Source organism: Schistocerca serialis, chromosome 6, assembly GCF_023864345.2.
Source record: "Schistocerca serialis cubense isolate TAMUIC-IGC-003099 chromosome 6, iqSchSeri2.2, whole genome shotgun sequence".
In the NCBI taxonomy this organism is placed as follows: domain Eukaryota; kingdom Metazoa; phylum Arthropoda; class Insecta; order Orthoptera; family Acrididae; genus Schistocerca; species Schistocerca serialis.
In genome coordinates this window covers 130,092,163-130,117,801 of record NC_064643.1, presented here as the reverse complement: position 1 = coordinate 130,117,801, position 25,639 = coordinate 130,092,163, and the positions used below count along the sequence as shown (strand labels likewise).

The window sequence follows — 25,639 nt, the reverse complement described above, 5'->3', positions numbered from 1 at the left end:
GTGCACTCTTCCTCTGTGAAACAGCTTTGGAAAAAGACGTTTAGTATTTCGGCCTTTAGTCTGTCATCCTCTGTTTCAGTACCATTTTGGTCACAGAGTGTCTGGACATTTTGTTTTGATCCACCTACCGCTTTGACATAAGACCAAAATTTTTTAGGATTTTCTGCCAAGTCAGTACATAGAACTTTACTTTCGAATTCATTGAACACCTCTCGCATAGCCCTCCTCACACTACATTTCGCTTCGCGTAATTTTTGTTTGTCTGCAAGGCTTTGGCTATGTTTATGTTTGCTGTGAAGTTCCCTTTGCTTCCGCAGCAGTTTACTAACTCGGTTGTTGTACCACGGTGGCTCTTTTCCATCTCTTACGATCTTGCTTGGCACATACTCATCTAACGCATGTTGTACGATGGTTTTGAACTTTGTCCACTGATCCTCAACACTATCTATACTTGAGACAAAACTTTTGTGTTGAGCCGTCAGGTACTCTGTAATCTGCTTTTTGTCACTTTTGCTAAACAGAAAAATCTTCCTACCTTTTTTAATATTTCTATTTACGGCTGAAATCATCGATGCCGTAACTGCTTTATGATCGCTGATTCCCTGTTCTGCGTTAACTGTTGCAAATAGTTCAGGTCTGTTTGTCACCAGAAGGTCTAATATGTTATCGCCACGAGTCGGTTCTCTGTTTAACTGCTCAAGGTAGTTTTCAGATAAAGCACTTTAAAAAATTTCACTGGATTCTTTGTCCCTGCCACCCGTTATGAACGTTTGAGCCTCCCAGTCTATATCCGGCAAATTAAAATCTCCACCCAGAACTATAACATGGTGGGGAAATCTACTCGAAATATTTTCCAAATTATCCTTCAGGTGCTCAGCCACAACAGCTGCTGAGCCAGGGGGCCTATAGAGACATCCAATTACCATGTCTGAGCCTGCTTTAACCGTGACCTTCACCCAAATCATTTCACATTTAGGACCTCCGTCAATTTCCTTCGATACTATTGCAGTTCTTATCGCTATAAACACGCCTCCCCCTTGACTGTCCAGCCTGTCTCTGCGGTATACATTCCAATCTGAGTTTAGGATTTCATTACTGTTTACGTCTGGTTTCAGCCAACTTTCTGTCCCTAGTACTATATGGGCGTTGTGACTGTTTATTAATGAGAGCAGTTCTGCGACCTTTCTACAGACGCTCCTGCAGTTTACTATTAGCACATTAATATTGTTATTCCCTGTTGCATTTTGCCTACTCCTACCTTGCCGCGTCTCAGGAACAGAAGCATTTCTTTGTATCTTCTACATTTTTGAAGAAATGATCTGTTAATTCACCGCTTATTGGTTCACTCCATGTGTAGTTTGCTTAATTTTTTTTAATGCAACAGATTTGATATGTGTGTCTTGTGAAGTACAGAAGGCAAGTTTCAATTTGAAATGGCATATCGTGCGTCCATTTATTTCGCCATTGTAAGTTAAAGTCCAATCATTTGTGGTTTTTTTGGGTGGGTGTGCGTATAAGGTAGTTTAAAGTACATAGCAGGTTATCAAATGTAGTTTCAATTGGGTTGAACAGGGATGTAACAAGGGGTCTTATGTATGTGTGTGTCTACATGGACTCAACCCGGCACTTCGTGTGCTCTTCGCAGCATTTTAGAATTTGAATACTGCGCACTATTGTTTTACAATTACGAGTACGAAATTTTACGATTGGAGGCTAGGCATACTAAGCATGATATGTTAAGAGGAAAGATAAGGTGGGTAATAAAACGCCAGAAAAGTAACAACGTAAGAGCAGGGTTACATTGTTGACCCAAGACAATATGCCCATTGCTTGCTGCAAGACTGAACACTGTCTTGGTGGCGTTGTAGGCACGTGACGTGGGAAGGGAAGATTATAAAGGGAATACAGACAAATGGGAAATCATTCTAGCAGCGATATGAACAGCAAAATTCGAAGTTTGTGGTAAGGTCTATGGGACCAAACTGCTGAGGTCATCGGTCGCTAGGCTTTACTTTAACTTAAACAAACTTACGCTAAGGACAACACACACACCCATGCCCGAGGGAGGATTCGGGCCAGTGATGGAGTGGAGGGGTGGCGGGGGGGGGGGGGGGAGAGAGGGGGAGATACGCGAACCGTGGCAAGATGCCTCAGACCACTCGGCCATCCCGGGCGGCTATGGATTGCAAATGGGAAATCCATTGACGTAGCATCTTTAATAAACGGCAGATTGTTAAGCTCCAACGACTGAAAACAAGCATCGCGGAAATGGAGCTGGTCGGTTGCAAGCTTGCTACTGTTGGGGAGTATCTAGGGAAGACGGTTGAAGGACATGTGGTACCACATGTCGATACCATCCAATGGACGTCATAGAAACGGAGTTGCATTCCATCTGACTCAGATACCGGACTTGCAGGATCTGGGAGACCCAGTCGTGCGCGCCCACTGAGCCACACCTCCAGCGGCTCCGTACCACCAGCGCCCTCTGCCTCCACAATATAGGAGGGCCGGCAGCAGCCGCCCAGCCCAATCGTGCTTGGAGCCACTACGCTACGCCACTTTCATTTGTGCCAAGACAGTGACTCTCATCCTAATTGCTTATGTATGAGATGGACTTGGAGAAATACAAGTTAAGCAAATCTTCTGCTCATTGTGTTAACTTTTTCGTCAATCATTTCTGTTCCCGTCCAGCTGCCGGACTGCTCTGTAGCCCGCCTCTCCTTACCGTTGTGTATGAACTCGTACACAACAGAACAGTGAAATCAAGAGTAGGCGACAGTGTTTTGGACGTTCACGGTTCCTCCAGAACGTGGAGGTTGGAGGCTTGCCCGATCTGCAAAGCAGGACAGGGGGCGATTTGTGACAGGTCCGACGGCTGAGTACAGTGCTGGTGCAGGCACAGATGTTTCGGAGCAGTGCACATTGTTGATCGTGGGGCTCTGCAGCAGACAAACGTTGAGTGTTCCCGTGTTGATCCGACGACGTCATCAGTTACGATTGCAATGGGCACAGAATAAACGGCAACGAGAATCAATAGAAACGTGTCAGTTGCTCGAATGAGTCACGTTTCTTGTTACACCATGTCGTGTCGGGATACGCCGTCATCGAGGCAAACGGCTGCTCGAAACATGCAACGCGCCCCAAAGCCAGATCGGCGGGTACAGTAGTATGTTATTGCGGATGTTCTGATGAGCTTCCATGGAGACTGTGGTCATAATCTAACCTAGAATAACAGTTGTGCTGCCGGCCGGTGTGGTCGAGCGGTTCTAGGCACTTCAGTCTGGAACCGTGCGACCGCTACGATCGCAGGTTCGAATCCTGCCTCGGGCATGGATGTGTGTGATGTCCTTAGGTTAGTTAGGTGTAAGTAGTTCTAAGTTCTAGGGGACTGATGACCTCAGAAGTTAAGTCCCATAGTGCTCAGAGCCATTTGGACCATTTTTTGCAGTTGCGCACTACGTGAACGTTATTAGGAGTCACATTAATCTCTTTACGCTTCGTGTCTTTCCCGACGGCAATGGCATCTTCTAACAGGGTGACTATCAGTCTCAGAAACCTAGAATAACACTACGAATTTTTGAGGAGGATGGTAATAAACTCACGCTGACGTTTTGACCACCAAATTCACCGGTTCGAAAACATCTGAAATGCTAATGCGCGCCAGGTTCACACCTTAAAATCACTGGCCCTAATTAAGGGTTCAAAATGGCTCTGAGCACTCTGCCTGTGCGACTTTTCAAAACCCCGTTCCTCAGGGGTGGATAGAGGTATCAAATTGAAATTTATATCACATATTAAGGCCTGCGGTCCCAGGGCGACGTAAAAAGTGAAGCTATTAGTCTACGAAACCAAAAGATACGACTCTACTCTCAAACTCACTCATCAAAACTTGTAGGGTACTTCCCGTTAGTCTAGAATCATAAAATTTGCCAAGAAGCACGGTTTCACACTACAACCTAAACAATAAATTTGAAAATCGTTGATCTGTAATTATATCACACGAAAAAGAAAGCATGTCCATTTCCTATCTGACTGTCTGTCTGTCCGTGCGTCTCGTAAGTCTCCTTTTTTTCCCAGGAACGGATAGCAAGTTGAAATTTATGTCGTTTGCCTGTGTTGTGATAAATGTAAGCTTCTATGTCACTGTAACTAAAAGATATGGCCATTTATTTCACATTATTTTGATACTTGCAAAGTCACTCATTAAAACTTATGGGTACTTCCTTTTGATGTAGAATCAAGAAATTTGGCGAGAAGAAAGGTTTCACAGTACAAGTAAAGGAAAAAAATCAGAAAGTTATTAATTTTTAATTATATCACACGAACAATATTTCTATTGTCATTTTCTTATCCGACTTCAAACTTAAAATTAAAACATTCTAAAGCCTCCTGGAATCCCTGGGATCAATATACTGATAGTAACAATGTTGATAACAGGCAAAACTCGTCGAGATCCCTGATTCCCGGAATCGATGCATTGTCTATATACATAATTATGTTTGTACGGAACCGACAGTGGGCGAGTCCTAGTCGCACCTGTCCAGTTTCATTTCTTTTCTGTCACATAATCTGACGATGCCTTGGTAACAAGCCGAAACTGATAATGATTCAACTTGTGTTACCTGAGGCAGCAATCTATACTAATAAAATAAACTGCAGTTGAACCAACCGTCTAAGAAGAAAATCTTATAAACGTTAGTAGTATTGTTCTGTTTCAGCGGCAGGTCCATTCTTGAGCATCAGTTATGAAAGGAGATTCCTTACATAATGACGAAAGGCTTCTTCGTGGGAGGACCTTAGGCGCTGGCAAACAAAGTAAACAGTAATTGGGATCCGCATGAAATTGGTAGTTGGAGACAAAATTGCAATTTCAGTTCTAAGAAGCCGTTTACGCAACTAAAGTTTATGTAACAGCTCACCCAGTAAGAATGGACTAGTAATCTAATGTGTAATCTTTTGCAACTATACTCAATTTTCATAACATCATAAAGCTGTAGTCTCATTTGAGAACAGCTGTGTCACTGAGAGGAGCGGCAAGTGGTAGGAGTAAGTTACAAAAAACACATGCTGTGGAATAAATGACCCAGTGGACTACTTCTCAATATTGCTGTACAGAAATCGTGTCATTATCTGAAGGGATGAAGAGTACGCTCGCTAACTACTCACAAAGGAAACTCCCCATCGCAACCCCCTCAGACTTAATGGTAAGATGACATAGTGGACCGTCGCAAGTAAATGTGATGAATACTGAAAGCAGGCCAGATGCCGCATAGATCTCTCACAGAACTGAAAAAAGAAGTAAACTGGTGTGAACTATGTTACAACAAAGGAATCCAAGAGTCAAAATTTCCAAACCGGAATGCAAGAGTAGTAACATGAGGTACTTGTGAAGAACGAATAGGAAGTATGTATTAACAGAATCTTCCGTCGGTTCTTGGTAGAACAACATTATAATAATAAATGGAAAGCACCAGTTTGCTTTTGTTCTAAATTGAGTGTTGAGTGAATGACCAGACACAACTCAACACTTCCCCCCTCCTAAACTTCATATAATCATCTTTGTTGTTCATTACTTCCCACACTCGCTCTTCCTACATATTCCTATATTCCTGTATTCATTAAGTTGTTTTATTTGTTGCAGTTGTCTTTGTATTCCACATAGGCTGTAGTTCAATACTTAAAGGTTTCCTTTTAACTTTTACTTGTATTACTGTCCATGTTTAACTCCCCTTGTAGTTGTCTCATCAAATACTGTTCATATTTTACTTTGCTCATTTATTTAATGAAAACTGGTACACAGCCACTGCTTTGATTATAATGTTAATGTTAAAATGCAGTACCACCACACTCTCAAACTGTAGGTTCCCTCAAACACCTCCATTTTCCTGCATTTATTAATTTCTGTTTATCTTATTGATATTGCTTTAGTTCCTTATGTATTCTGTATTTACATTGACAACTGTCTCTTCTTTTTTAATTGGTTGTGTATCACTCTCCATGTTTCATACCTCTTGATGCAGCCTTGTCTAGTACTAATTTTATCTTATTTTATTAGTTTTGTTTATTAATAGAAACTGTTATGTAGGCATGCTATTCCTATTTTGTGCTAAAGGTTTTCCTGTCAACTCCATTGTTATTTATGTACTGTTCAGTTTTTACTATTTCATTGCAAAGATGTTACTTACTGTATGTTTCTACTTCACTCTAGATGTGTTACTTCTCTTCCAATGTTGTGTGCTAACATTTAACTTCTTTGGTGATAATAGTCAGTTAATGTCTGAAGATGGCCTTGTAAGCCGAAAAACGGTTAGCAATAAAAGTAATATTGTAGAACAAAAGGAAGTATGTTCGTCAGGAAGTTCTTTCGTTTTACCTCGCTGTAGCAAATGGACATTACACCAAGACGCAGACATAAATTTGAATACAGCAAACAGACACGTTTAGTTACCGGGTCGACGGTTCACAATTTTGTCGAATAAAGGGGGTTACGAGGGAGATTTGAACAGCATCCCCCGCTTCTCAGTTCCAACACCGTGACCACATAACAACGACGCCGTAGCTATTCAAATTCACTCAATGTTGCACATATTGAGCTTGGAGCGTTAACTGTTTCTATTTTCCTTGTTTTTTCCACAGTTCAGCACACCTTCTTCATGTTTTCATGTATGATCTGTTTTCACGTTTTTGACGGGCAATTCACTGGGCCATGTCACCACAAAATCTGAGAGGGGTGCGATGGGGAGTTCCCCTTGTCAGGAGCGTGCAGTTAATAATAACACCCCTAAGAAATTTCCTCTATTTTCGTTGTAGTTCTTTAGTTTTCGTATTTATATGCCATTTGCTGAACCGTGCGCCGGCACACAACGTGCTCCTCTCGAACACCACCAAGGTGGATGATTTGCGGGATAGCGAGGGGGAGGGGGGGGAGGAGGGGGGGATGCGCTGAGCTTAACGTCCGTTCTAGAAACCTATTAAGCATTTCATAGGTTCCACGTTGACCATTTAGCCGTGAAGCACACTGCGAAATGTTGTCACGGAAATCGCTTTGAATGTCGTTGTTGTTGTCGTCAAAAAAATGATTCAGATGGCTCTGAGCACTATGGGACTTAACATCTGTGGTCATCAGTCCCCTAGAACTTAGAACTACTTAAACCTAACTAACCTAAGGACATCACACACATCCATGCCCGAGGCAGGATTCGAACCTGCGACCGTAGCTGTCAGGCGGTTACGGACTGAGTGCCTAGAGCCGCTAGACCACCTCGGTCGGCTGTTGTCGTCAGTCCAGGGACTTGTTTGATGCAGCTCTCCATACTACTCTATCCCTCCGAGTAACTACTGCAACCTACATCCTTCTGAATCCGCATAGCGTATTCATCTCTTGGTCTTCCTCTACATCTTTTACGCCTCACGCTTCCCTCCAATACTAAACTGGTGATTCCTTGATGCCTCAGTACGTGTCCTACCAAGCGATCCTTTCTTCTATTCAAGCTGTGCCACAAATTCCTCTTCTCCCACTTCTGTTCATTACCTCCTGATTACTTACGTTATCTACTCATTTACTCTTCAGCATTCATCTGTAGCACCACGTTTCGAAAACTTCTATTCTCTTCTTGTCTAAACTATTTATCGTCCATGTTTCGCTTCCATACGTGGCTGCACTATATAGAAATACTTTCACAAAGGACTTCGTGACTCTCGATGTTAACAAATCTCTCTTCTTCAGAAACGCTTTCCTTGCTATAGCCAGTCTACGTTTTATATCCTTTGTATTTCGATCATCGTCAGTTATTTTGCTTCCCAGATAGCAAAACTCACCTACTACTTTGTCTCATTTCTTAACCTAATTCCCTCAGCATTACCTGATTTCAATCGACTATATTCCATTATCCTCGTTTTGCTTTTGCAAGTCCTTTGCTGTCTCTGACAGAATTACAATGTCATCGGCGAACCTCGAAGTTTATATTTCTTTTCCCTGGACTTTAATTCCTACTCCGAATTTTTCTTTTGTTTCCTTTACTGCTTGCTCAGTATACAGTTTGAATAACATCGGGGATAGGCTACAACCCTGTCTCACTCCCTTCCCAACCACTGCTTCCCTTTCATGCCCCTCTACTCTGACAACTGCCATCTGGTTTCTGTACAAATTGTAAATGGCCTTCCGCTTCCTGTATTTTACCCTTGCCACCTTCAGAGTTTGAAAGAGAGTATTCCAGTCAACGTTGTCAAAAGTTTTCTGTAAGTCTACAAATGCTAGAAACGTAGGTTTGGCTTTCCCTAACATATCCTCTAAGATAAGTCGTTGAGTCTGTATTGCCTCACGTGTTCGAACATTTCTACGGAATCCAAACTGATCTTCCTCGAGGCCGGCTTCTACCAGTTTTTCCATTCGTCTGTAAATAATTCTTGATATTAGTATTAAACTTATAGTTCGGTAATTTTCACATCGGTCAACACCTGTTTTCTTTGGGATTGGAATTATTATATTCTTCTTGAAGTCTGTGGGAATTTCGCCTGTCTCATACATCTTGCTCACCAGGTGGAAGAGTTTTGTCAGGGCTGGCTCACCCAAGGCTATCAGTAGTTCTAATGGAATGTTGCCTACTCCCCGGGTCCTTGTTTCGACTTAGGTCTTTCAGCGCTCTGTCACATTCTTTACGCAGTATCATATCTCCCACTTCATCTTCATCTACGTCCTCTTCCATTTCCATTATATTACCCTCAAACACATCGTCCTTGTGCAGACCCTGTATATACTCCTTCCACCTTTCTTCTTTCCCTTCTTTGCTTAGGACTGTTTTTCCATCTGAGCTCTTGACTTATACCGGTGGTTCTCTTTTCTACAAAGGTTCCTTCAATTTTTCTGTAGGCAGTACCTATCTTACCCATAGTGATATATGCCTCTACATCCTTACATGTGTCCTCTAGCCATCCCTGCTTAGCCATTTTGCACTTTCTTTCGATGTCGTTTTTGAGACGCTTATATTCCTTTTCGCCTGCTTCATTTACTGCATTTTAATATTTTCTCCTTTCAATTAAATTTAATATATCTTCTGTTACCCAAGGATTTCTACTAGCCCTCGTCTTTTTACTTACTTAATCCTCTGCTGCCTTCACTATTTCATCTTTCAAAATAACCCATTCTTCTTCTGTTGTATTTCTTTCTCCTGTTCTTGTGAATCGTTCCCTAATGCTTTCTCAGAAACTCTGTGCAACCTCTGATTCTTTCAGTTTTTCCAGGTGCCATCTCCTTAAATTCCTACTTTTTTCTAGTTTCTTCAGTCTTAATCTACAGTTCACAACCAATAAATTGTGATCAGAGTCCTCATCTGCACTGCACCTGGAAATGTCTTAGAATTTTGAACCTGGTTCCTAATCTCTGTCTTACCATTATATAATCTGTCTGAAACCTTACAGTGTCTTCAGGCCCCTTCCACGCATACAAACTTCTTCCGTGATTCTTAAACGAAGTGTTACCTATGATTAAGTTGTGCTCTGTGCAGAATACTACTAGGCAGCTTCCTCTTCATTCGTCACCCCCAGTCCATATTCACCTGCAACCTATTCTTCCTTTTCCTACTCTCGAATTCCAGTCCCCTATGACCACTAAATTTTCGTCTCCATTAACTATCTGAATAATTACTTTTGTCGCATCATACGTTTCTTCAATCTCTTCATCATCCGCGGAACTAGTTGCATACGTCTAGACACGACTCTGACAGGTGACACGTACGTAAGTATCCTGCTGATCATTTGCACCCATTCATGTCCACTGTGCATCCCGACGGATTTGGGAAATTCCATCAGGACAATGCGACACCTCACACGTCCAGAATTGCTACAGAGTAGCTCCATTAACAATCTTCTGTGTTTGAACATTTCCGCTGGCCACTAAACTCCATAGACGTGAACATTGTAGAGCATATCTGGGACGCCTTGCAACGTGCTGTTCGGAAGAGATCTCCACCTCCTCGTATGCTTACGGATTTATGAGCTCCCCTGCAGGATTCGATGTCACTTCGCTGCAAGAACGGCTCCAACGACGACTAAAGAGAATCTTTCAACGTGACAGAAGTGCAACCCTATCGTAAACTGCTGCATATTTCAATACTGGGCCATCAACGAGTGTCGGCGTGCGAACCATTCAACGAAACATCATCTAAAGGGTTTTCGAAGCTGAAGGCTCCACTCGTGAACCCTTGCTGACTGCAAGACACAAAGCTTTACTGTTGATGACCGGAAAAATGTTGAGTGGTCGGAAGAGTCTCGTTTCAAATTCTATCGAGCGGATGGACGTGTAAGGGTATGGAGGCAATCTCATAAATCCATGGATCCTGCCCGTCAGCGGTGGATTGTTCAAGCTGGTGGAGGCTCCGTAGTGGTGGAGGGCGTGTACAGTTGGGGTGGTATGGTACCCCTGATACTTCTAGATACGACTCTGACAGGTAACACTTACGTAAGTATTCTGTCTGATCACGTGCATCCATTCATGTCCATTGTGTTTTCCGACGGCCTTGGGCAATTCCAGCAGGACAATGCGACACCCCACACGTCCAGAATTGCCACAGAGTGGCTCCAGGAACACTGTCCTGAGTTTAAGTACTTCTCCTGACCACCAAACTTCCCAGACATGAACATTATTGAGCATATCTGGGATGCCTTGCAACGTGGTGTTCAAAAGTGATCTCCACCCCTTTGTACTCTTAGGGATTTATGTACAGCCCAGCAGGATTCATGGTGTTAGTTCGCTCCAGCACTACTTCAGACATTAGGCGAGTCCATGGCGCATCGTGTTGTGGCACTTCTGCGGGGACCATACACGCCATTAGGCAGCTGTGCCAGTCTCTTCAGTGTATAAGCACAGAGAGGTAGCCTAACTTACAGACGCACTCCCAACTTTCCGAGTGTAAAGCAGAAACACTATAAACAACTGATCTCCAAACAACCTTGCGAGATAGGTGTACTACGCAACTCTCGGTAAATTGTTTACGGCGATGCATGAATCAGAACAGATGGAAGGAAACTGCGGATTGGTGCTGGAGAAGTAAGTTTTGGATAATTGCAAATTTGTATTAATGTCAAAACTTTGATAATAGCTGGGTTTATTAGTGTGCGGAGGATAGCATCGGATGTGTGGTACTTGACGCACTGGATTGAAGTACTGCATTAAGCCGCCCTCTCACCGGAGGAATGGATGCAGATGATCAGACAGACTTACGTACGTGTCACCTGTCAGAGTCGTATCTAGACGTTCAGGGGCCCCATATCAATCCAAGTGCAACCGCCGCACACCATTACAGAGCCTCCATCAGCTTGAACAGTTCCCTGCTGACATACAGGGCTGCGAAAGCCCATATCGATGATGTTTCGTTAAATGATTCGCATGCTGACACTTGTTGATGGCCCAGCATTGAAATCTGCAGCAATTTGCGGAAGCTTGCACTTCTGTCACGTCGAACGATTCTCTTCAGTCGTCGTTGGTTCCATTCCTGCAGGATCTTTTTCCGGCCGCAGAGATGTCGGGGATTTGATGTTATACCGGATTCCTGATACTCACGGCACACTCGTGAAATGTTCGTACGGGAAAATCCCCACCTCATCATTACCTCGGAGATGCTGTGTCCCATCGCTCGTGCGTCGACTGCAACATGTCGTTCATACTCACTTTCAATTGAGATAATGAATAACATCTACAGGTATTATCTCATACCGTTGTACATCATTACGTAGCTTTCCTCTACCAGCAATCTACTGGTCAAGCCGTCGACGAGTCCAGAGTATTCTTCGCGATCTTCTTCGCTCTTCTGCGAAAACCGCTAACAGACGTAACGCAGGTATTTTAGGCACGTCCGTTTTCGTAAAGAAACTGTGCGGTTTGCGAGCCAAACAAATCTGGCAACGTCCTCGTCGACGTCAAAGCTAGCTGCCTCCCCTGTGAGGACGGCTTTACGCATCGTAGTAAGACATGACAGATATATGTGAATACCTAAGGGACCAAACTGCTGAGGTCATCGGCCCCTAGACTTACACACTACTTAAACTAACTTAACCTAACTTATGCTAAGAACAACACACACCCACACACCCATGCCCGAGGGAGGACTCGAACCTCCGGCGGGAGCGGCCGCGCAGTCCGTGACATGGCGCCTCAGACCGCGCGGCTAAGATGTGACACGTTGCTGGTTGGTTGACTGGAGGGGCGGGGGTGGGAGTGGACCAAACAGCGAGATCATCGGTCCCAACAGATTAGGGAAGGATGGGGAAAGAAGTCGGCCGTGCCCTTTCAAAGAAACCATCTCGGCACTTGCCTGAGGCGATTTAGGGAAATCACGGAAAACCTACATCAGGATGGCCGGTCGCGGGTCTGAACCGTCGTCCTCCCGAATCGGAGTCCAGTGTGCTAATCACGGCGCCACGTCGCTCGGTGACTCGTTGCGTTAGCAAAGATGGTATTAGTACCTAGCAGTAGCACAGCACTTGAGCGATCTGATTATGCTATATCATTCATTTGCGTCATTACTTCCTCAATATTTCAGTTCACCATTAGACGTTATTTGTGTGCTTACATTTCGTTGCTGATAACTCAGAGGTTGTCCTGATAATGCAGGAGACACATGATGTGGGCGAGTGTTCATAATGTTCCTAACGAGTGTCAGTAACGTATAGCTGATTTCTTTTTCTTTTTTTCGCCTGTAGGCTGCTTGCCTGATGCTGACGCAGACGGCGCTGGCTGCCACGGTCAAACGAAAGCCCTTTGACCTAGACGATATTACCTCCGGAGAATTCTCGCCAGAGGAGTTTGACTTCGAGTGGATAAGTGGTGAGTCCCCTTCCTTCTTATGAGCTATGACAGCATGTCCTTCAGTGAACTGTCTACTTACGTATGCACACTCATGCGCTTTTGCGTAGGCAAGTGTTCACATCAACACGCAACCATGAATATTGACTGTTACTCCTGGAGCAAAAAATGGCTCTGAGCACTATGGGACTCAACTGCTGAGGTCATTAGTCCCCTCTCCTGGAGCACCCTGTATATGCAGGATTTCGACCAGTTTTCTAGTTTCTGTGGTTTTGTACAACTGAAAGAGTACACTATTGTTTGTTTCTTGCCTTAACAAAAGGGCTTGGCTAGAGCACATCAATGTCTGGTGAGTGTTGTGGCCAGCCGAAGTGGCCGAGCGGTTCTAGGCGCTACAGTCTGGAACCGCGCGACCGCTACGGTCGCAGGTTCGAATCCTGCCTAGGGCGTGGATGTGTGTGATGTCCTTAGGTTAGTTAGGTTTAAGTAGTTCTTAGTTCTAGGGGACTGATGACCTCAGAAGTTAAGGTCCATAGTGCTCAGAGCCATTTGAACCTTTTTTTGATTGTTGTGTGGCAGCGTGCCAGACAGACAGAGAGAGAGAGAGAGAGAGAGAGAGAGAGAGAGCCGCTGTGTGAACGCGTGTGTGGAAGGCTATTCGCGCTTGGTAACAGGCGGCACTGGTCTGGGCGTTTATCGTGTAGAATGTTCTCGTGTGATTTGTACGAGAGGCGTTCAGTAAATAATGCAACACGCTTTTTTTCGTGAAACCAGGTTGGTTTTACTCAGGAGACCAATACACCATATTATTTCGCACTCTTTTTGCTACAGAACCCTATTTTAATATAATCTCCGTTCAGTGCCAAGGCACTACGCAACCTCACTGGGAGGGCCTGTATGCCTGCAGATACCACTCTACTGGTCGACGTGGGAGCCAACGATCTCGCTGCAGCAGTAACCTCCCCATCATCCACTTACTGCCTCCCGCGAGGTGCACCCTTCATGGGGCGAAACAGATGAAGCCGGAAGGTTCAGAATGCGGGCTCTAGGGTGGATCCCAGCGGGCACACACCTATGAGTGTGCCAACTGGTGGACGAGTGTGTCAGCACGGCCAACAGAGACGTCCAGTTTTACAGCGAGGTGTTTGACTGTGATCTGTCGATAGTGTCCGCACTTTCCAACATTGTAGGAGCCACAACTGTGTACGGCCGGTCGGAAGGCGGGAGATAGGACAGGTTTGCGCGATCTTGTTGCGATAATGACAGATACCTAGCCCAACGATTCACCGTGCCTTTGTTCACTGCGATGTCTCCGTAAACATTCTGCAAACGCTTACGAATATCTGCGATGCTCTGGTTTTACGCTAAAAGAAACTAAATGACGGCTCTCTGGTTGGAACGCATCTCCATTGCAGACGCCATTTTGAAGACAACGTATAGTGCCGTCAACTATCAGAACTCCATCAAACTACAGGATATATTCCACGATGGTCCACAACAAATTCAGCATTTTTTCAACCGGAATTGCGCGAGAAAAATTGTTTTGCATCACTTGAACGTCCCTTGTATTACATATAGGCGTGTTAGTATGTTAGTGGTACGTGGTCTTCAAAGAAGTTAATAACTACCACAATAGGAATATTTTTTAGGGAATGAGAGCGTTACTGTTAACATAAACGTTGTCATTCTTCCGTATTTGACGCCTCTTTTAGCCGGCCATGGTGGCCGTGCGGTTCTAAGCGCTTCAGTCTGGAACCGCGTGACCGCTACGGTCGCAGGTTCGAATCCTGCTTGGGCATGGATGTGTGTGATGTCCTTAGGTTGGTTAGGTTTAAGTAGTTCTGAGTTCTAGGGGACTGATGACCTCAGATGTCAAGTCCCATAGTGCTCAGGGCCATTTGAACCATTTGAACGACTGTTTTATTAACATGTGACCGCCACAGATCTGACAGAGCAGCATCCCACCATCATTTAAAGTATGTGAGTTTTTGCCCTTCGTACTCTCGCTGGATAAAATTCTGATCCTCCGCGAAATGTGCATGGCACGTAGGGGGCGGACTCACCCCTAAACTTAGCGAGACCGCTCCCTAAGCAGCACGCACATTAGCAGGCTTGCCAGCAATCGTCGATCCCCTGAACTATTCGCGACTGGAACAGGAAAGGGCCGAAGTGACAGTAACACGCAGAGTACCCTCCGCCTTACACCGTAAGGTGGCTTGATAGGTGCAGACGGAGATGTAAATATAGAGTCTCTGAGTTTTCTAAACTCCGGCCTGGAACCCTTAGAGAGTACTACGATGACTGAAGGAAATTTAAAACTGTTGTGACACTCACAGTGGCGAGCAGAAAAGATTTTATTTCTCATTGTAACTGTTATCTCTGTCGTTTAGGAGTAAGAAGCACGAGTGTCGAATTCTCGCTCTTAGCAAATGAATCGTTGTATGTTACAGGGACGGAAATACTCTACAAGAACGACAGTGAGGTGATGGCAATGGATGTGAGCTCCATGAAGAGCAGAGTACTTGTACCCAAAGAGGTAAGTCTAATCATCGCCGTTGCCAGCTTTTTAATGCAACCGTCTACAGCTTCCTGGAGCCCTCCCCAGCGCCATGCTTTTACCAGCCTCAGCTAGTTAACATCGTTACTAAACCTCAGCGCATTCATAATATACTCCACTTATCGCTTTATCGTAACATAATATGTACAATGAGGTGGCAAGAGTCGTGGGATATGTCCTAATATCGTGTCGCATCTCCTTTTGCCCGGCGTAGTGCAGGAACTCGACGTGCTATACACTCGACAATTGGTTCGAAGTCCCCTGCAGAAATATTGAGCCATGCTCCCTCTATAACTGTCTATAATTGCGGAAGTGTTGCCGGTGCAGGATTTTGTGCACGAACTGACCTTTCGATTATGTCTCATACGAGGGTCACTACAAAAGAAATGCTCATTATTTTTGTAAAAATACAATTTTCATTCTGCATGTGTGAAAGTTTCACAGTGTGTAGATACATCCTTCGCGCTTGTTTTCACACTTAGTGCAACCTGTTCCCGTGAGTGGCGCCGTCACAGCAATTCTTCAGGATAGCTGCTACATTTGACGTTCGTCAGAAGCAACGTGCTGTCATAGAAGTCCTGTGCTGTGAAAACGAAACAATGGGAAACATCCACAAGAGGTTGGAAAAGGTGTATGGAGATGCTGCTGTCGATCGCAGTACATTTAGTCGGTGGGCAAGTAGGTTACGTGATGACAGCGGGCACGGCAATATTGCGGATTGTCCTCGCAGCGGCAGGCCTCGTACTGCACACACTCCAGACAATGTGCAGTGTGTTAACGAATTGGTGACTGCTGACAGACGCATAAGAGTGAACGAATTGTTACGCTACGTTGGGACAGGGGAAGGAATTGTTTGCAGAATACTGAAAGTGTTGGCGTTAAAAAATGTTCGTGCCAGGTGGGTTCCCAGGATGTTGACGGTGGCTCACAAAGAAACAAGAAAAACGGTATGCAGCGAACTTTTGGAACAGTACGAGAATGGTGGAGATGAATTTCTTGACCGAGCGAGGTGGCGCAATGGTTAGACACTGAACTCGCATTCGAGAGAACGACGGTTCAATCCCGCGTCCGGCCATCCTGATTTGGGTTTTCCGTGATTTCCCTAAATCACTCCAGGCAAATGCCGGGATGGTTCCTCTGAAAGGGCACGGCCGACTTCCTTCCCCATCCTTCCCTAATCCGATGAGACCGATGACCATGCTGTCTGGTCTCCTTCCCCAAACAACCAACCAACCAACCATGAATTTCTTGGAAGAATTGTGACAGGTGATGAAACATGGCTCATTTTTTACCAAATACGAAGAGACAATCAATGGAGTGGCATCATGCAAACTCACCCAATAAAAAAAAATTCAAACCACACCTTCTGCTGGAAAAGTTATGGCTATGGTGTTTTTCGATTCCGGAGGACTCTTGCTTGTGTACATCATACCAAGTGGAAGCACTATAAATTCTGATGCATATGTGACGACACTGAAGAAACTTCAAGCTCGACTGAGTCGTGTTCGACCACATCGGCAAAAGCAGGATGTGTTTCTGTTGCACGACAATGCACGGCCACATGTCATTCAAAACACCATGGAAGCGATCACAAAACTCGGATGGACAACAATGAAACACAGTCCTGACCTGACTCCATGTGGCTGTCGCCCCTTTGGGAAACTGTAAGACTCTCTTCGTGGAACAAGGTTTGAACATGATGACTCCATTGTGCACGCTGCCAGACAGTGTGGCTCCGGCAGGTTGGTCCAGAATTTTACCGCGCGGGTATATAGGCGCTGGTTCCAAGATGGCGTCAGGCAGTTGAGAGGGATGGAAATTATGCGGAGAAACGAAAACATTGTTCCTAAAGGATGTATCTACACACTGTAAAACTTTCAAACATGTAGAATAAGAGATGGATTTTTTAAAAAAAAACAGTGTGTATTTCTTTTCGAGTGACCCTCGAAGATGTTCGATGGGATTGATGTCAGGCGATCTGAGAGGCCAAATGATTGGCTCGAACTGCCCAGAATGTTCTTCAAACCAATCGTGATCATTCGGGAACATGAAGCCCCTGAATGGCTACAGACAGTCTCCAAGTCTCCGAACATAGGTATTTCCAGTCAGTGACCAGTTCAGTTGGCCGGAGGTCCTATTCCATTCTATGTAAACATAACCGACACCATTGGACAATGTCTTGTTGACAACATGAGTCCATGGATTCGTGGGTTCATTCAAAGCCTACCATCAGCTCTTACCAACTGAAATCGGGACTTATCTGACCAGACCACGGTTTTCCAGTCGTCTAGGGTCCAATCAATATGATCACGAGTCCAGGAGAGGCGCTGCAGGCGGAGTAGGTCGTCTGCTGCCATTATAGCCCATTACGGCCAAATTACGCGGCACAGATACGTTCATCGCACGTCCCACATTGATTTCTATGGCTATTTCACGCAGTGTTGCTTGTCTGTTAGCACCAACAACTACGCAAATATCGCTGCTCTCTGCCGTTAAGTTAAGGTCGTTGACTACCGCATAGTCCGTGGTGAGAGATAATGCCTGATATTGGCTATTCTTGGTACACCCCTGACACTGTGGATCTCGGAATATTGTTCCGTAATGATTTCCGAAATGGAATGTCCCATGCGTCTATCTCCAAATACCATTCCGCGTTGAAAGTCTCTTTGTTTTCCATCGCGCGGCCGTAATCACGTTGGAAACCTTTTCACGTGAATCACAGCTCCACCAATGCACTGGCCTTATATGCCTTCTGTACCCGATACTACTGCCGTCTGTATATGTGCATATCGCTATCCCATTACTTTTCTCACCTCGTTGTATGTGTTTAATAGTAGACAGGAGATAATAGCCACCCGTCTTTATCTTTTATTTACACGAGAGCAGTTTTTTTCGGCTCTAATCTTCACTGCAGTGAATACCAACTAAAATGCGTTAATAACTTTGACCAGTCTTCCTACTACCTGTGACGGAGATTTATAATTCCATCAGATCAACAAGTCACAGACGATTTGTACATGCGACACTTTTGAGCAACCTGTGATAGTATCTGGCAGTAGAGAAAATAAAATTCTAGTGCATTATTTAAAGTTAAGGTTTGATTACAGCAAAATATTTTCTTACTGGATATTGTTGTTTGGCTGTTAAATACGCTGACCTCTTAATTTAGATTTTATTATTCCTTTACTACTTTCGCTCAGTTTTTCCAAACCTTTTAAACACCGCGACGGGATTTCATTTTCCTGGGATGAGCGCAATACACTAAATAATTTATTTTTACTGTAGGTCTCAACTGAGTTTGCATTGTTACCTATTTGATTTTTAACAAAGTGTGGTGAATCATAGCTGGTGCATCGATCTTAAGAACATGTAATAAAGTTATTATTTTACGTCACCAATCTATTAATAGATAAATTACAGTTACCACACAACACAAGCGCCGCCTATCGGCTCCGGGTGACGCGCTTTAAAACAGGGTGTTGACTGTATTCATCTGTAACCTAAGTATGATAATGCGGTGACGTACATTGTACTTGATGTTGGACGTCTTGTGATAATGCTACCCACATTTGGTTAAATGTTACAGTTGAGCGAGAGTAGCACTCCCTAGAAATCACACAATGCATTTTTATCCAAATTTTCACAGCCAAACGATGGGTTGGAAATGGAAAAATGGAGTATCAAATTGACCAATGCGAGGTCTAGTTTTGGAGAAAAAATAATTGCTTGAAAGTGAAGAGAGTAATAAGTATATTATATTATTATTGATTTTTCTTTATGTTGTATTGACACTATATATATATATATATATATATATATATATATATATATGTGTGTGTGTGTGTTTGTGAAAGAGGCAGAGAGAGAGAGAGAGAGAGAGAGAGAGAGAGAGAGGGAGGGAGAGGGATAGAGAGAGAGTAGGAACAACTATAAAAGTGACTGGTTGTGGGTATACACTCTTTAAAATAAATGACACATCACAAATGAGTTATCCGAATCAAACGGAAATCGGTGGATATGATGTACACGTGCAGGAAAGCTCATCATTATAATTTCAGAAACACTGGCTCATGTGTTCAAGAGAAAGAGCTTCACAAATTGAACAAGCAAAAAACGCGTTGGGCCACCTCTGGCCCTTATACAAGCAGTTGTTGGGCGTGACACTGACTGGTAAAGTCGTTCGATGTCCTCCTAAGGCATCTCGTGCCAAATTCTATCCAATTGGAGAGTCAGATCGTCAAAATTTCGATCTGATTGGATGGCCCTGCCCAGAATGCTCTAAACGGTCTCAACTGGGGAGAGATCCGGCTACCTTAGTGTTTGACAGGCATGAAGACGACCAGTAGAAACTCTCGCTATGTGCGGGCGGGCATTATCTTGGTGAAATGTAAGCCCGAGATGACTTCCCAGGAAGGGCCAAAAAAACGGGAAGTACACTACTGGCCATTAAAACTGCTACACCACGAAGGTAAGGTGCTGCAGACGCGAAATTCAACCGACAGGAAGAAGATGCTGTGATATACAAATGATTAGCTTTTCAGAGCATTCACACAAGGTTGGCGCCGGTGGCGACACCTACAACGTGCTGACATGAGGAAAGTTTCCAACAGATTTCTCATACACAAACAGCAGTTGACCGGCGTTGCCTGCTGAAACGTTGTTGTGATGCCTCGTGTAAGGAGGAGAAATGCGAACCATCACGTTTCCGACTTTCATAAAGGTCGGATTGTAGCTTATCGCGATTGCGGTTTATCGTATCGCGACATTGGTGCTCGCCTTGGTCTAGATCCAGTGACTGTTAGCAGAATATGGAATCGGTGGGTTCAGGAGGGTAATACGGAACGCCGTGCTGGATCCCAACGGCCTCGTATCACTAGCAGTCGAGGTGACAGGCATCTTATCCCCATGGCTGTAACGGATCGTGCAGCCACGTCTCGATCCCTGAGTCAACAGATGGGGACGTTTGCAAGACAACAACCATCTTCACGAACAGTTCGACGACGTTTGCAGCAGCATGGACTATCAGCTCGGGGACCATGGCTACGGTTACCCCTGACGCTGCATCACAGACAGGAGCTCCTGCGATGGTGTACTCAACGACGAACCTGGGTGCACGAATGGCAAAACGTCATTTTTTCGGATGAATTCAGGTTCTGTTTACAGGATCATGATGGTCGCATCCGTGTTTGGCGACATCGCGGTGAATGCACATTGGAAGCGTGTATTCGTCATCGCCATACTGCCCGTATCACTCGGCGTGATGGTATGGGGTGCCATTGGTTACACGTCTCGGTCACCTCTTGTTCGCATTGACAGCACTTTGAACAGTGGACGTTACTTTTCAGATGTGTTACGACGCGTGGCTCTACCCTTCATTCGATCCCTGCGAAACCCTACATTTCAGCAGGATAATGTACGACCGCATGTTGCAGGTCCTATACGGGCTTTTCTGGATACAGAAAACATTCTCCAGATCTCTCACCAATTGAAAACGTCTCGTCAATGGTGGCCGAGCAACTGGCTCGTCACAATACGCCAGTCACTACTCTTGATGAACTGTGGTATCGTGTTGAAACTGTATGGGCAGCTGTACCTGTACACGCCATCCAAGCTTTGTTTGACTCAATGCCCAGGCGTATCAAGACCGTTATTACGGCCAGAGGTGGTTGTTCTGGGTACTGATTTCTCATACTCTATGCACCCAAATTGTGTGAAAATATAATCACATGTCAGTTCTAGTATAATATATTTGTCCAATGAATACCCGTTTATCATATGCATTTCTTCTTGGTGTAGCAATTTTAATGGCCAGTAGTGTAGAATAGCGTCGACCTACCCTTGTGCTTGAAGGATGCCGCGCATGACAAGCAGAGAGCTTGGAATTCCGCTGCTGTCGAGGGAGTCCCCAAATACGTCTTCACTGGTCATCGGGCCTCAGGTCGAAGCGGGACTCATCGCACAAGACTGTTCTACTCTGGCCAGTGAGATTCCAGGTTGAAGACGAGTCTGTAGACAACTCGTTCAGCTGTGGGATACCAACCTAACTGTTGCCCAGCACACGACCCAACAACCGAGAATGAAGTCTGGGGTGCCATTTATTTTCATAACGTAACCTCTTTGGTTGTCATTTGCGGCACTCTTGCAGCATAGCAGTACGTCGACGATATTCTACGCCTCGTTTCATAGCCCTTCATGGTAAGCCATTCTGGCCTTACATTTCAGCAAGATATTGGCCCACCCACATACAGCGAGAATTCTGCTGTTTGTCTTCATGCTTGCCAAACCCTACCTCGGTCAGCAAGGTCGCCGGATTCCTCCTGAATTTGGATCCCTCCTGAATTGAGAACGTTTGGCACATTATTAGCAGGGCCCGCCACTCATGTTGGGGTTTTTGAGGATCTAATCCGCCAGCGGGACATAATTTGGCACGATATGCCTCAGGAGGACATTCAGCGACCATATGAATCAATGCAAAGCCCAATAAGTGATTGCGAAAGGGCCAGAGGTGGACCAACGCGTTACGATTAAACGCCAATGTTTATGGAATAACGTCGCTGGGATTAGATATTCTTGAAGATTTGTCTGCTACCCTTGTTATGGGTTTGACTACAAAATTTACTTTCTTGCGAGGCATGCCGACTTTCATTCACGCTTTGTTTCTCGTACTACTTTTATACTGTCGAATTGTCATTAATTTTCAACTCCTTCTTGGGCGTGCAGTGACTATTTTTCCTCCTTTCACTGTTTCATTTTCTGCTTAAAGTGATGTGATATGATTTATTACTTTTCTATTACATTCATCTTCAAAATATGTAAGGAGGATACAAGATGTCTTGGACAGGATTTGTGATTGGTATAAAGAATGACAGCTTACTCTAAATATAGATAAATGTACATTAATGCAGATGAATAGGAAAAAGAATCCCGTAATGTTTGAATACTCCATTAGTAGTGTAGCGTTTGACACAGTCACGTCGATTAAATATTTGGGCGTAAAATTGCAGAGCGATATGAAGTGGGACAAGCATGTAATGGCAGTTGTTGGGAAGACGGATAGTCGTCTTCGGTTCATTGGTAGAATTTTGGGAAGATGTGGTTCATCTGTAAAGGAGACCGCTTATAAAACACTAATAAGACCTATTCTTGAGTCTTGGGATCCCTATGAGGTCGGACTGAGGGAGGACATAGAAGCAATTCAGAGGCGGGCTGCTAGATTTGTTACTCGTAGGTCCGATCATCACGCGAGTGTTACGTAAACGCTTCAGGAACTCGGGTGGGAGTCTCTGGAGGAAAGGAAGCGTTCTTTTCGTGAATCGCTACTGAGGAAATTTAGAGAACCAGCGTTTGAGGATGACTGCCGTACAATTTTACTGCCTCCAACTTATATTTCGAGGAAAGACCACAAAAATAAGATAAGAGAGATTAGGGCTCTTACAGAGGCATATAGGCAGTCATTTTCCCTCGTTCTGTTTGGGAGTGGAACAGGGAGAGAAGATGCTCGTTGTGGTACGAGGTACCTTCCGCCACGCACCGAATGGTGGATTGCGGAGTATGTATGTAGATTTAGATGTAGATGTCTGCATTCTGAATTAAGATATTTTAGTACCTCGCTGTTAGGCGTGTGAAGGCAAACCTGTCTATATTGTCTTCTTTTAGCCGCTCATTGGAAGTAAGTGTTCTGTTTCTTGCCCCGGTGCCAAAAATGCTTTTACGGCCAGTTGAATAACCTCGGGATAAATCCAGGGCTACCTAACGGAGGAACAGGCTAACCACTGGTTAACTAGGAGTGCGCGTTGTATGTCGCCATTTTATTCCAGGAATAGCGTTGATGTCGAGTTGAGTTAGCAAGAACTGAAGAGCACTCTGGGTATTTTCGCCTACGTCATTTCACATTTACATAGTCGTCGTCTGCAGAAAAAAAAATGATCATACGACATTGTTGGCCGGGAGGCCCATTCGGGGAAGTTCGGCCGCCGTATTGCAAATCCTGTTCGGTGACCGCACATCGGCGACTTGCGAGTCAATGATGATGAAGGACACACAACACCTAGTGCCCTGCCGGGAATCGAACCCGGATCCCCTGTATGAGAGGCGGTAACGCTACTGCTACGCTACGGAGGCCGACGCACAGTGGGCCAGAATCTTGAAAACGTGGCCAAAAAGGAAAAAAAAAGTTTAAAGATGGGGATTTTGGACTATCAGGTTGGCAGCAGCAATGCTGGGACAACTGAATGCCGGCTGTGCGGACGACCAGATGTTCATTTGTTCGGTAATATCTCAGGTCAAATGCGGCAGTTCATTGTTAGCGTGCGCGCAGCTGGCCAGGCTACAAAAACAGTCGTGTTGTTGAAGGAAGTTATTTATGTTTTGTGCAAGTGAAACCAATACTTTCAATATGGAATGTATTCCAGGAGGTATGTACTAGTGAAAAAACACTTATATCACTATTAAATCATCAATTATGCACGTCTACATTTCAATTAACGTACTACAGGGAAATGAATGATAAAATCGTAAAATGCGCTTAAAAAATAGAGATAAGTTACGAATTCCACGATATTCCGCTCTTTTGCGCTGTGTACGCAAGTATATATTATTAACTTTGTAAAGTAAGCTTCAAATCCTGCGACTAGTTGCGACTCTGGCTTTGAGCCACGTTTTAAGCGACACTTGCAAAATGTCATTGTTCAGACATCTACAAAAATGACAGTAGAATCAATTAATTATGAGTTTTATTTGTACAATTTAAATTACAATCGACACGTAGAAGCATTGTAAAGAATAAAATAATTAGAAAAATGACGAAAAGTGTAACACAGATTTTTTTTTTAAATTTCAGTTTCATCTGATCCAGCGTATTCCAGAATCGGATTTTCGAGGAAAGATATTTTTCTAATAACAAAACAGTATTTGTCAAATGATTTGGAAGGGGTCATAGAACATTTGGAAAGGCCGTTGACAGAAAAAGGTGGACATACAATCAAAATTCCCTATGATATGAGGCCTACCATTTCGATTTTGTTAACAAAGTTAAGAAACAAGTATAAGGAAGCAACTCGGCGACAAGGATATTTTTTCAAGAAGAACGAAACCTGGTTAAATACAATAGTATATATTCCGATTGATTCGAAACCTGCAAGTGTGACTAAATCAACAGGCAGACCTGCCACAAAATTTGAAACATTATCTGATAGATCTAAAAGAAGGAGAACTGAGGAGATTTGTACGAAGTTCAGTCCTGTCGAATTATCGTTCGCCGCGCAAATGAGTCTTCGATCTTCGGGACACCCAGATGCCGCGAAGATTGTGAAAGACGTCACACTCTCAAGTCCATCCAAGGTGAAAAAATACAAGGCAGGCTTGCGATTTTCAACATCATCGCCATCCTCATATGATGCAAATGAAGGTCTAGCACTCCTTTTCGACTTGAAATTGTCAAAAGAATCTTACCAGCATTTGAGAAATGGGGCTAAAGGAAAAGGCTTAAACACACACTGTTCAACTTGTTCTGGTGCTGAAACGAGACGATATTTTACATATGAGTGATTCGGAAATGTCTAATATGGCCCTTATTTGTAAGTGGGGCTTTGACGGAACCTCCGGGCAAAGCATGTATAAAATGAAGTTTTCAGATTCGAGTATTTCAGATGCAACTTTATTTTTCACTTCGCTTGTTCCACTGAAACTTGCAGGTGTAAATGAAGAAACTAAAAAAGAAAAGATCTTATGGATTAATCCGAAGCCGTCTTCAACCGTCTTTTGCAGACCACTGAAGTTAGAATTTACAAAGGAAACAGAGCAAACGTCTTTAAATGAGAAAGCGTATTACGACAAACAGATCGAACAACTCCAGTCATTCGAAACAGTTATTCATGGGAAAGACATTTCCATTAAATACAATTTAAGCATGACCATGGTAGATGGTAAAGTGTGCAATGCTATCACCAACACGAAATCTGCGCAACGGTGCTATCTCTGCAAGGCTACGTCTGCCCAATTTAATAACATTGACGATGTTTTGAAAAAACAAGTTACCGCCGATTATATGCAGTACGGACTATCAACTCTTCACTAGAGGTGGGGGATCCGCTCCTGAACTGATTCATAGAGTTGAATCTTTCAAAGGAGTGAACAATCAGTGATTCAGAAAGAAAGAACGGTAGCTCCAAACGTTTCCCACAGCAGAGAGAGAGAGAGAGAGAGAGAGAGAGAGAGAGAGATGGAGCATATCAGCGGCGCCTCTGCTGGTCAGAGCACACTGCACGCCACACAACACAGCCAGC

General features: G+C 44.2%; 1 protein-coding gene across 1 annotated transcript in view; it reads left to right on the top strand.

Moving 5' to 3' along the window:
- LOC126484123 (venom dipeptidyl peptidase 4-like) overlaps positions 1-25,639 on the top strand; it is a 411,056-nt gene that overhangs the window by 187,890 nt on the left and 197,527 nt on the right. Inside the window, exons 2-3 of the mRNA XM_050107505.1 lie at positions 12,697-12,820; positions 15,250-15,335. Of these exons, the coding sequence (XP_049963462.1) occupies positions 12,697-12,820; positions 15,250-15,335 (210 nt within the window). The remainder of the gene's footprint in view (positions 1-12,696; positions 12,821-15,249; positions 15,336-25,639) is intronic.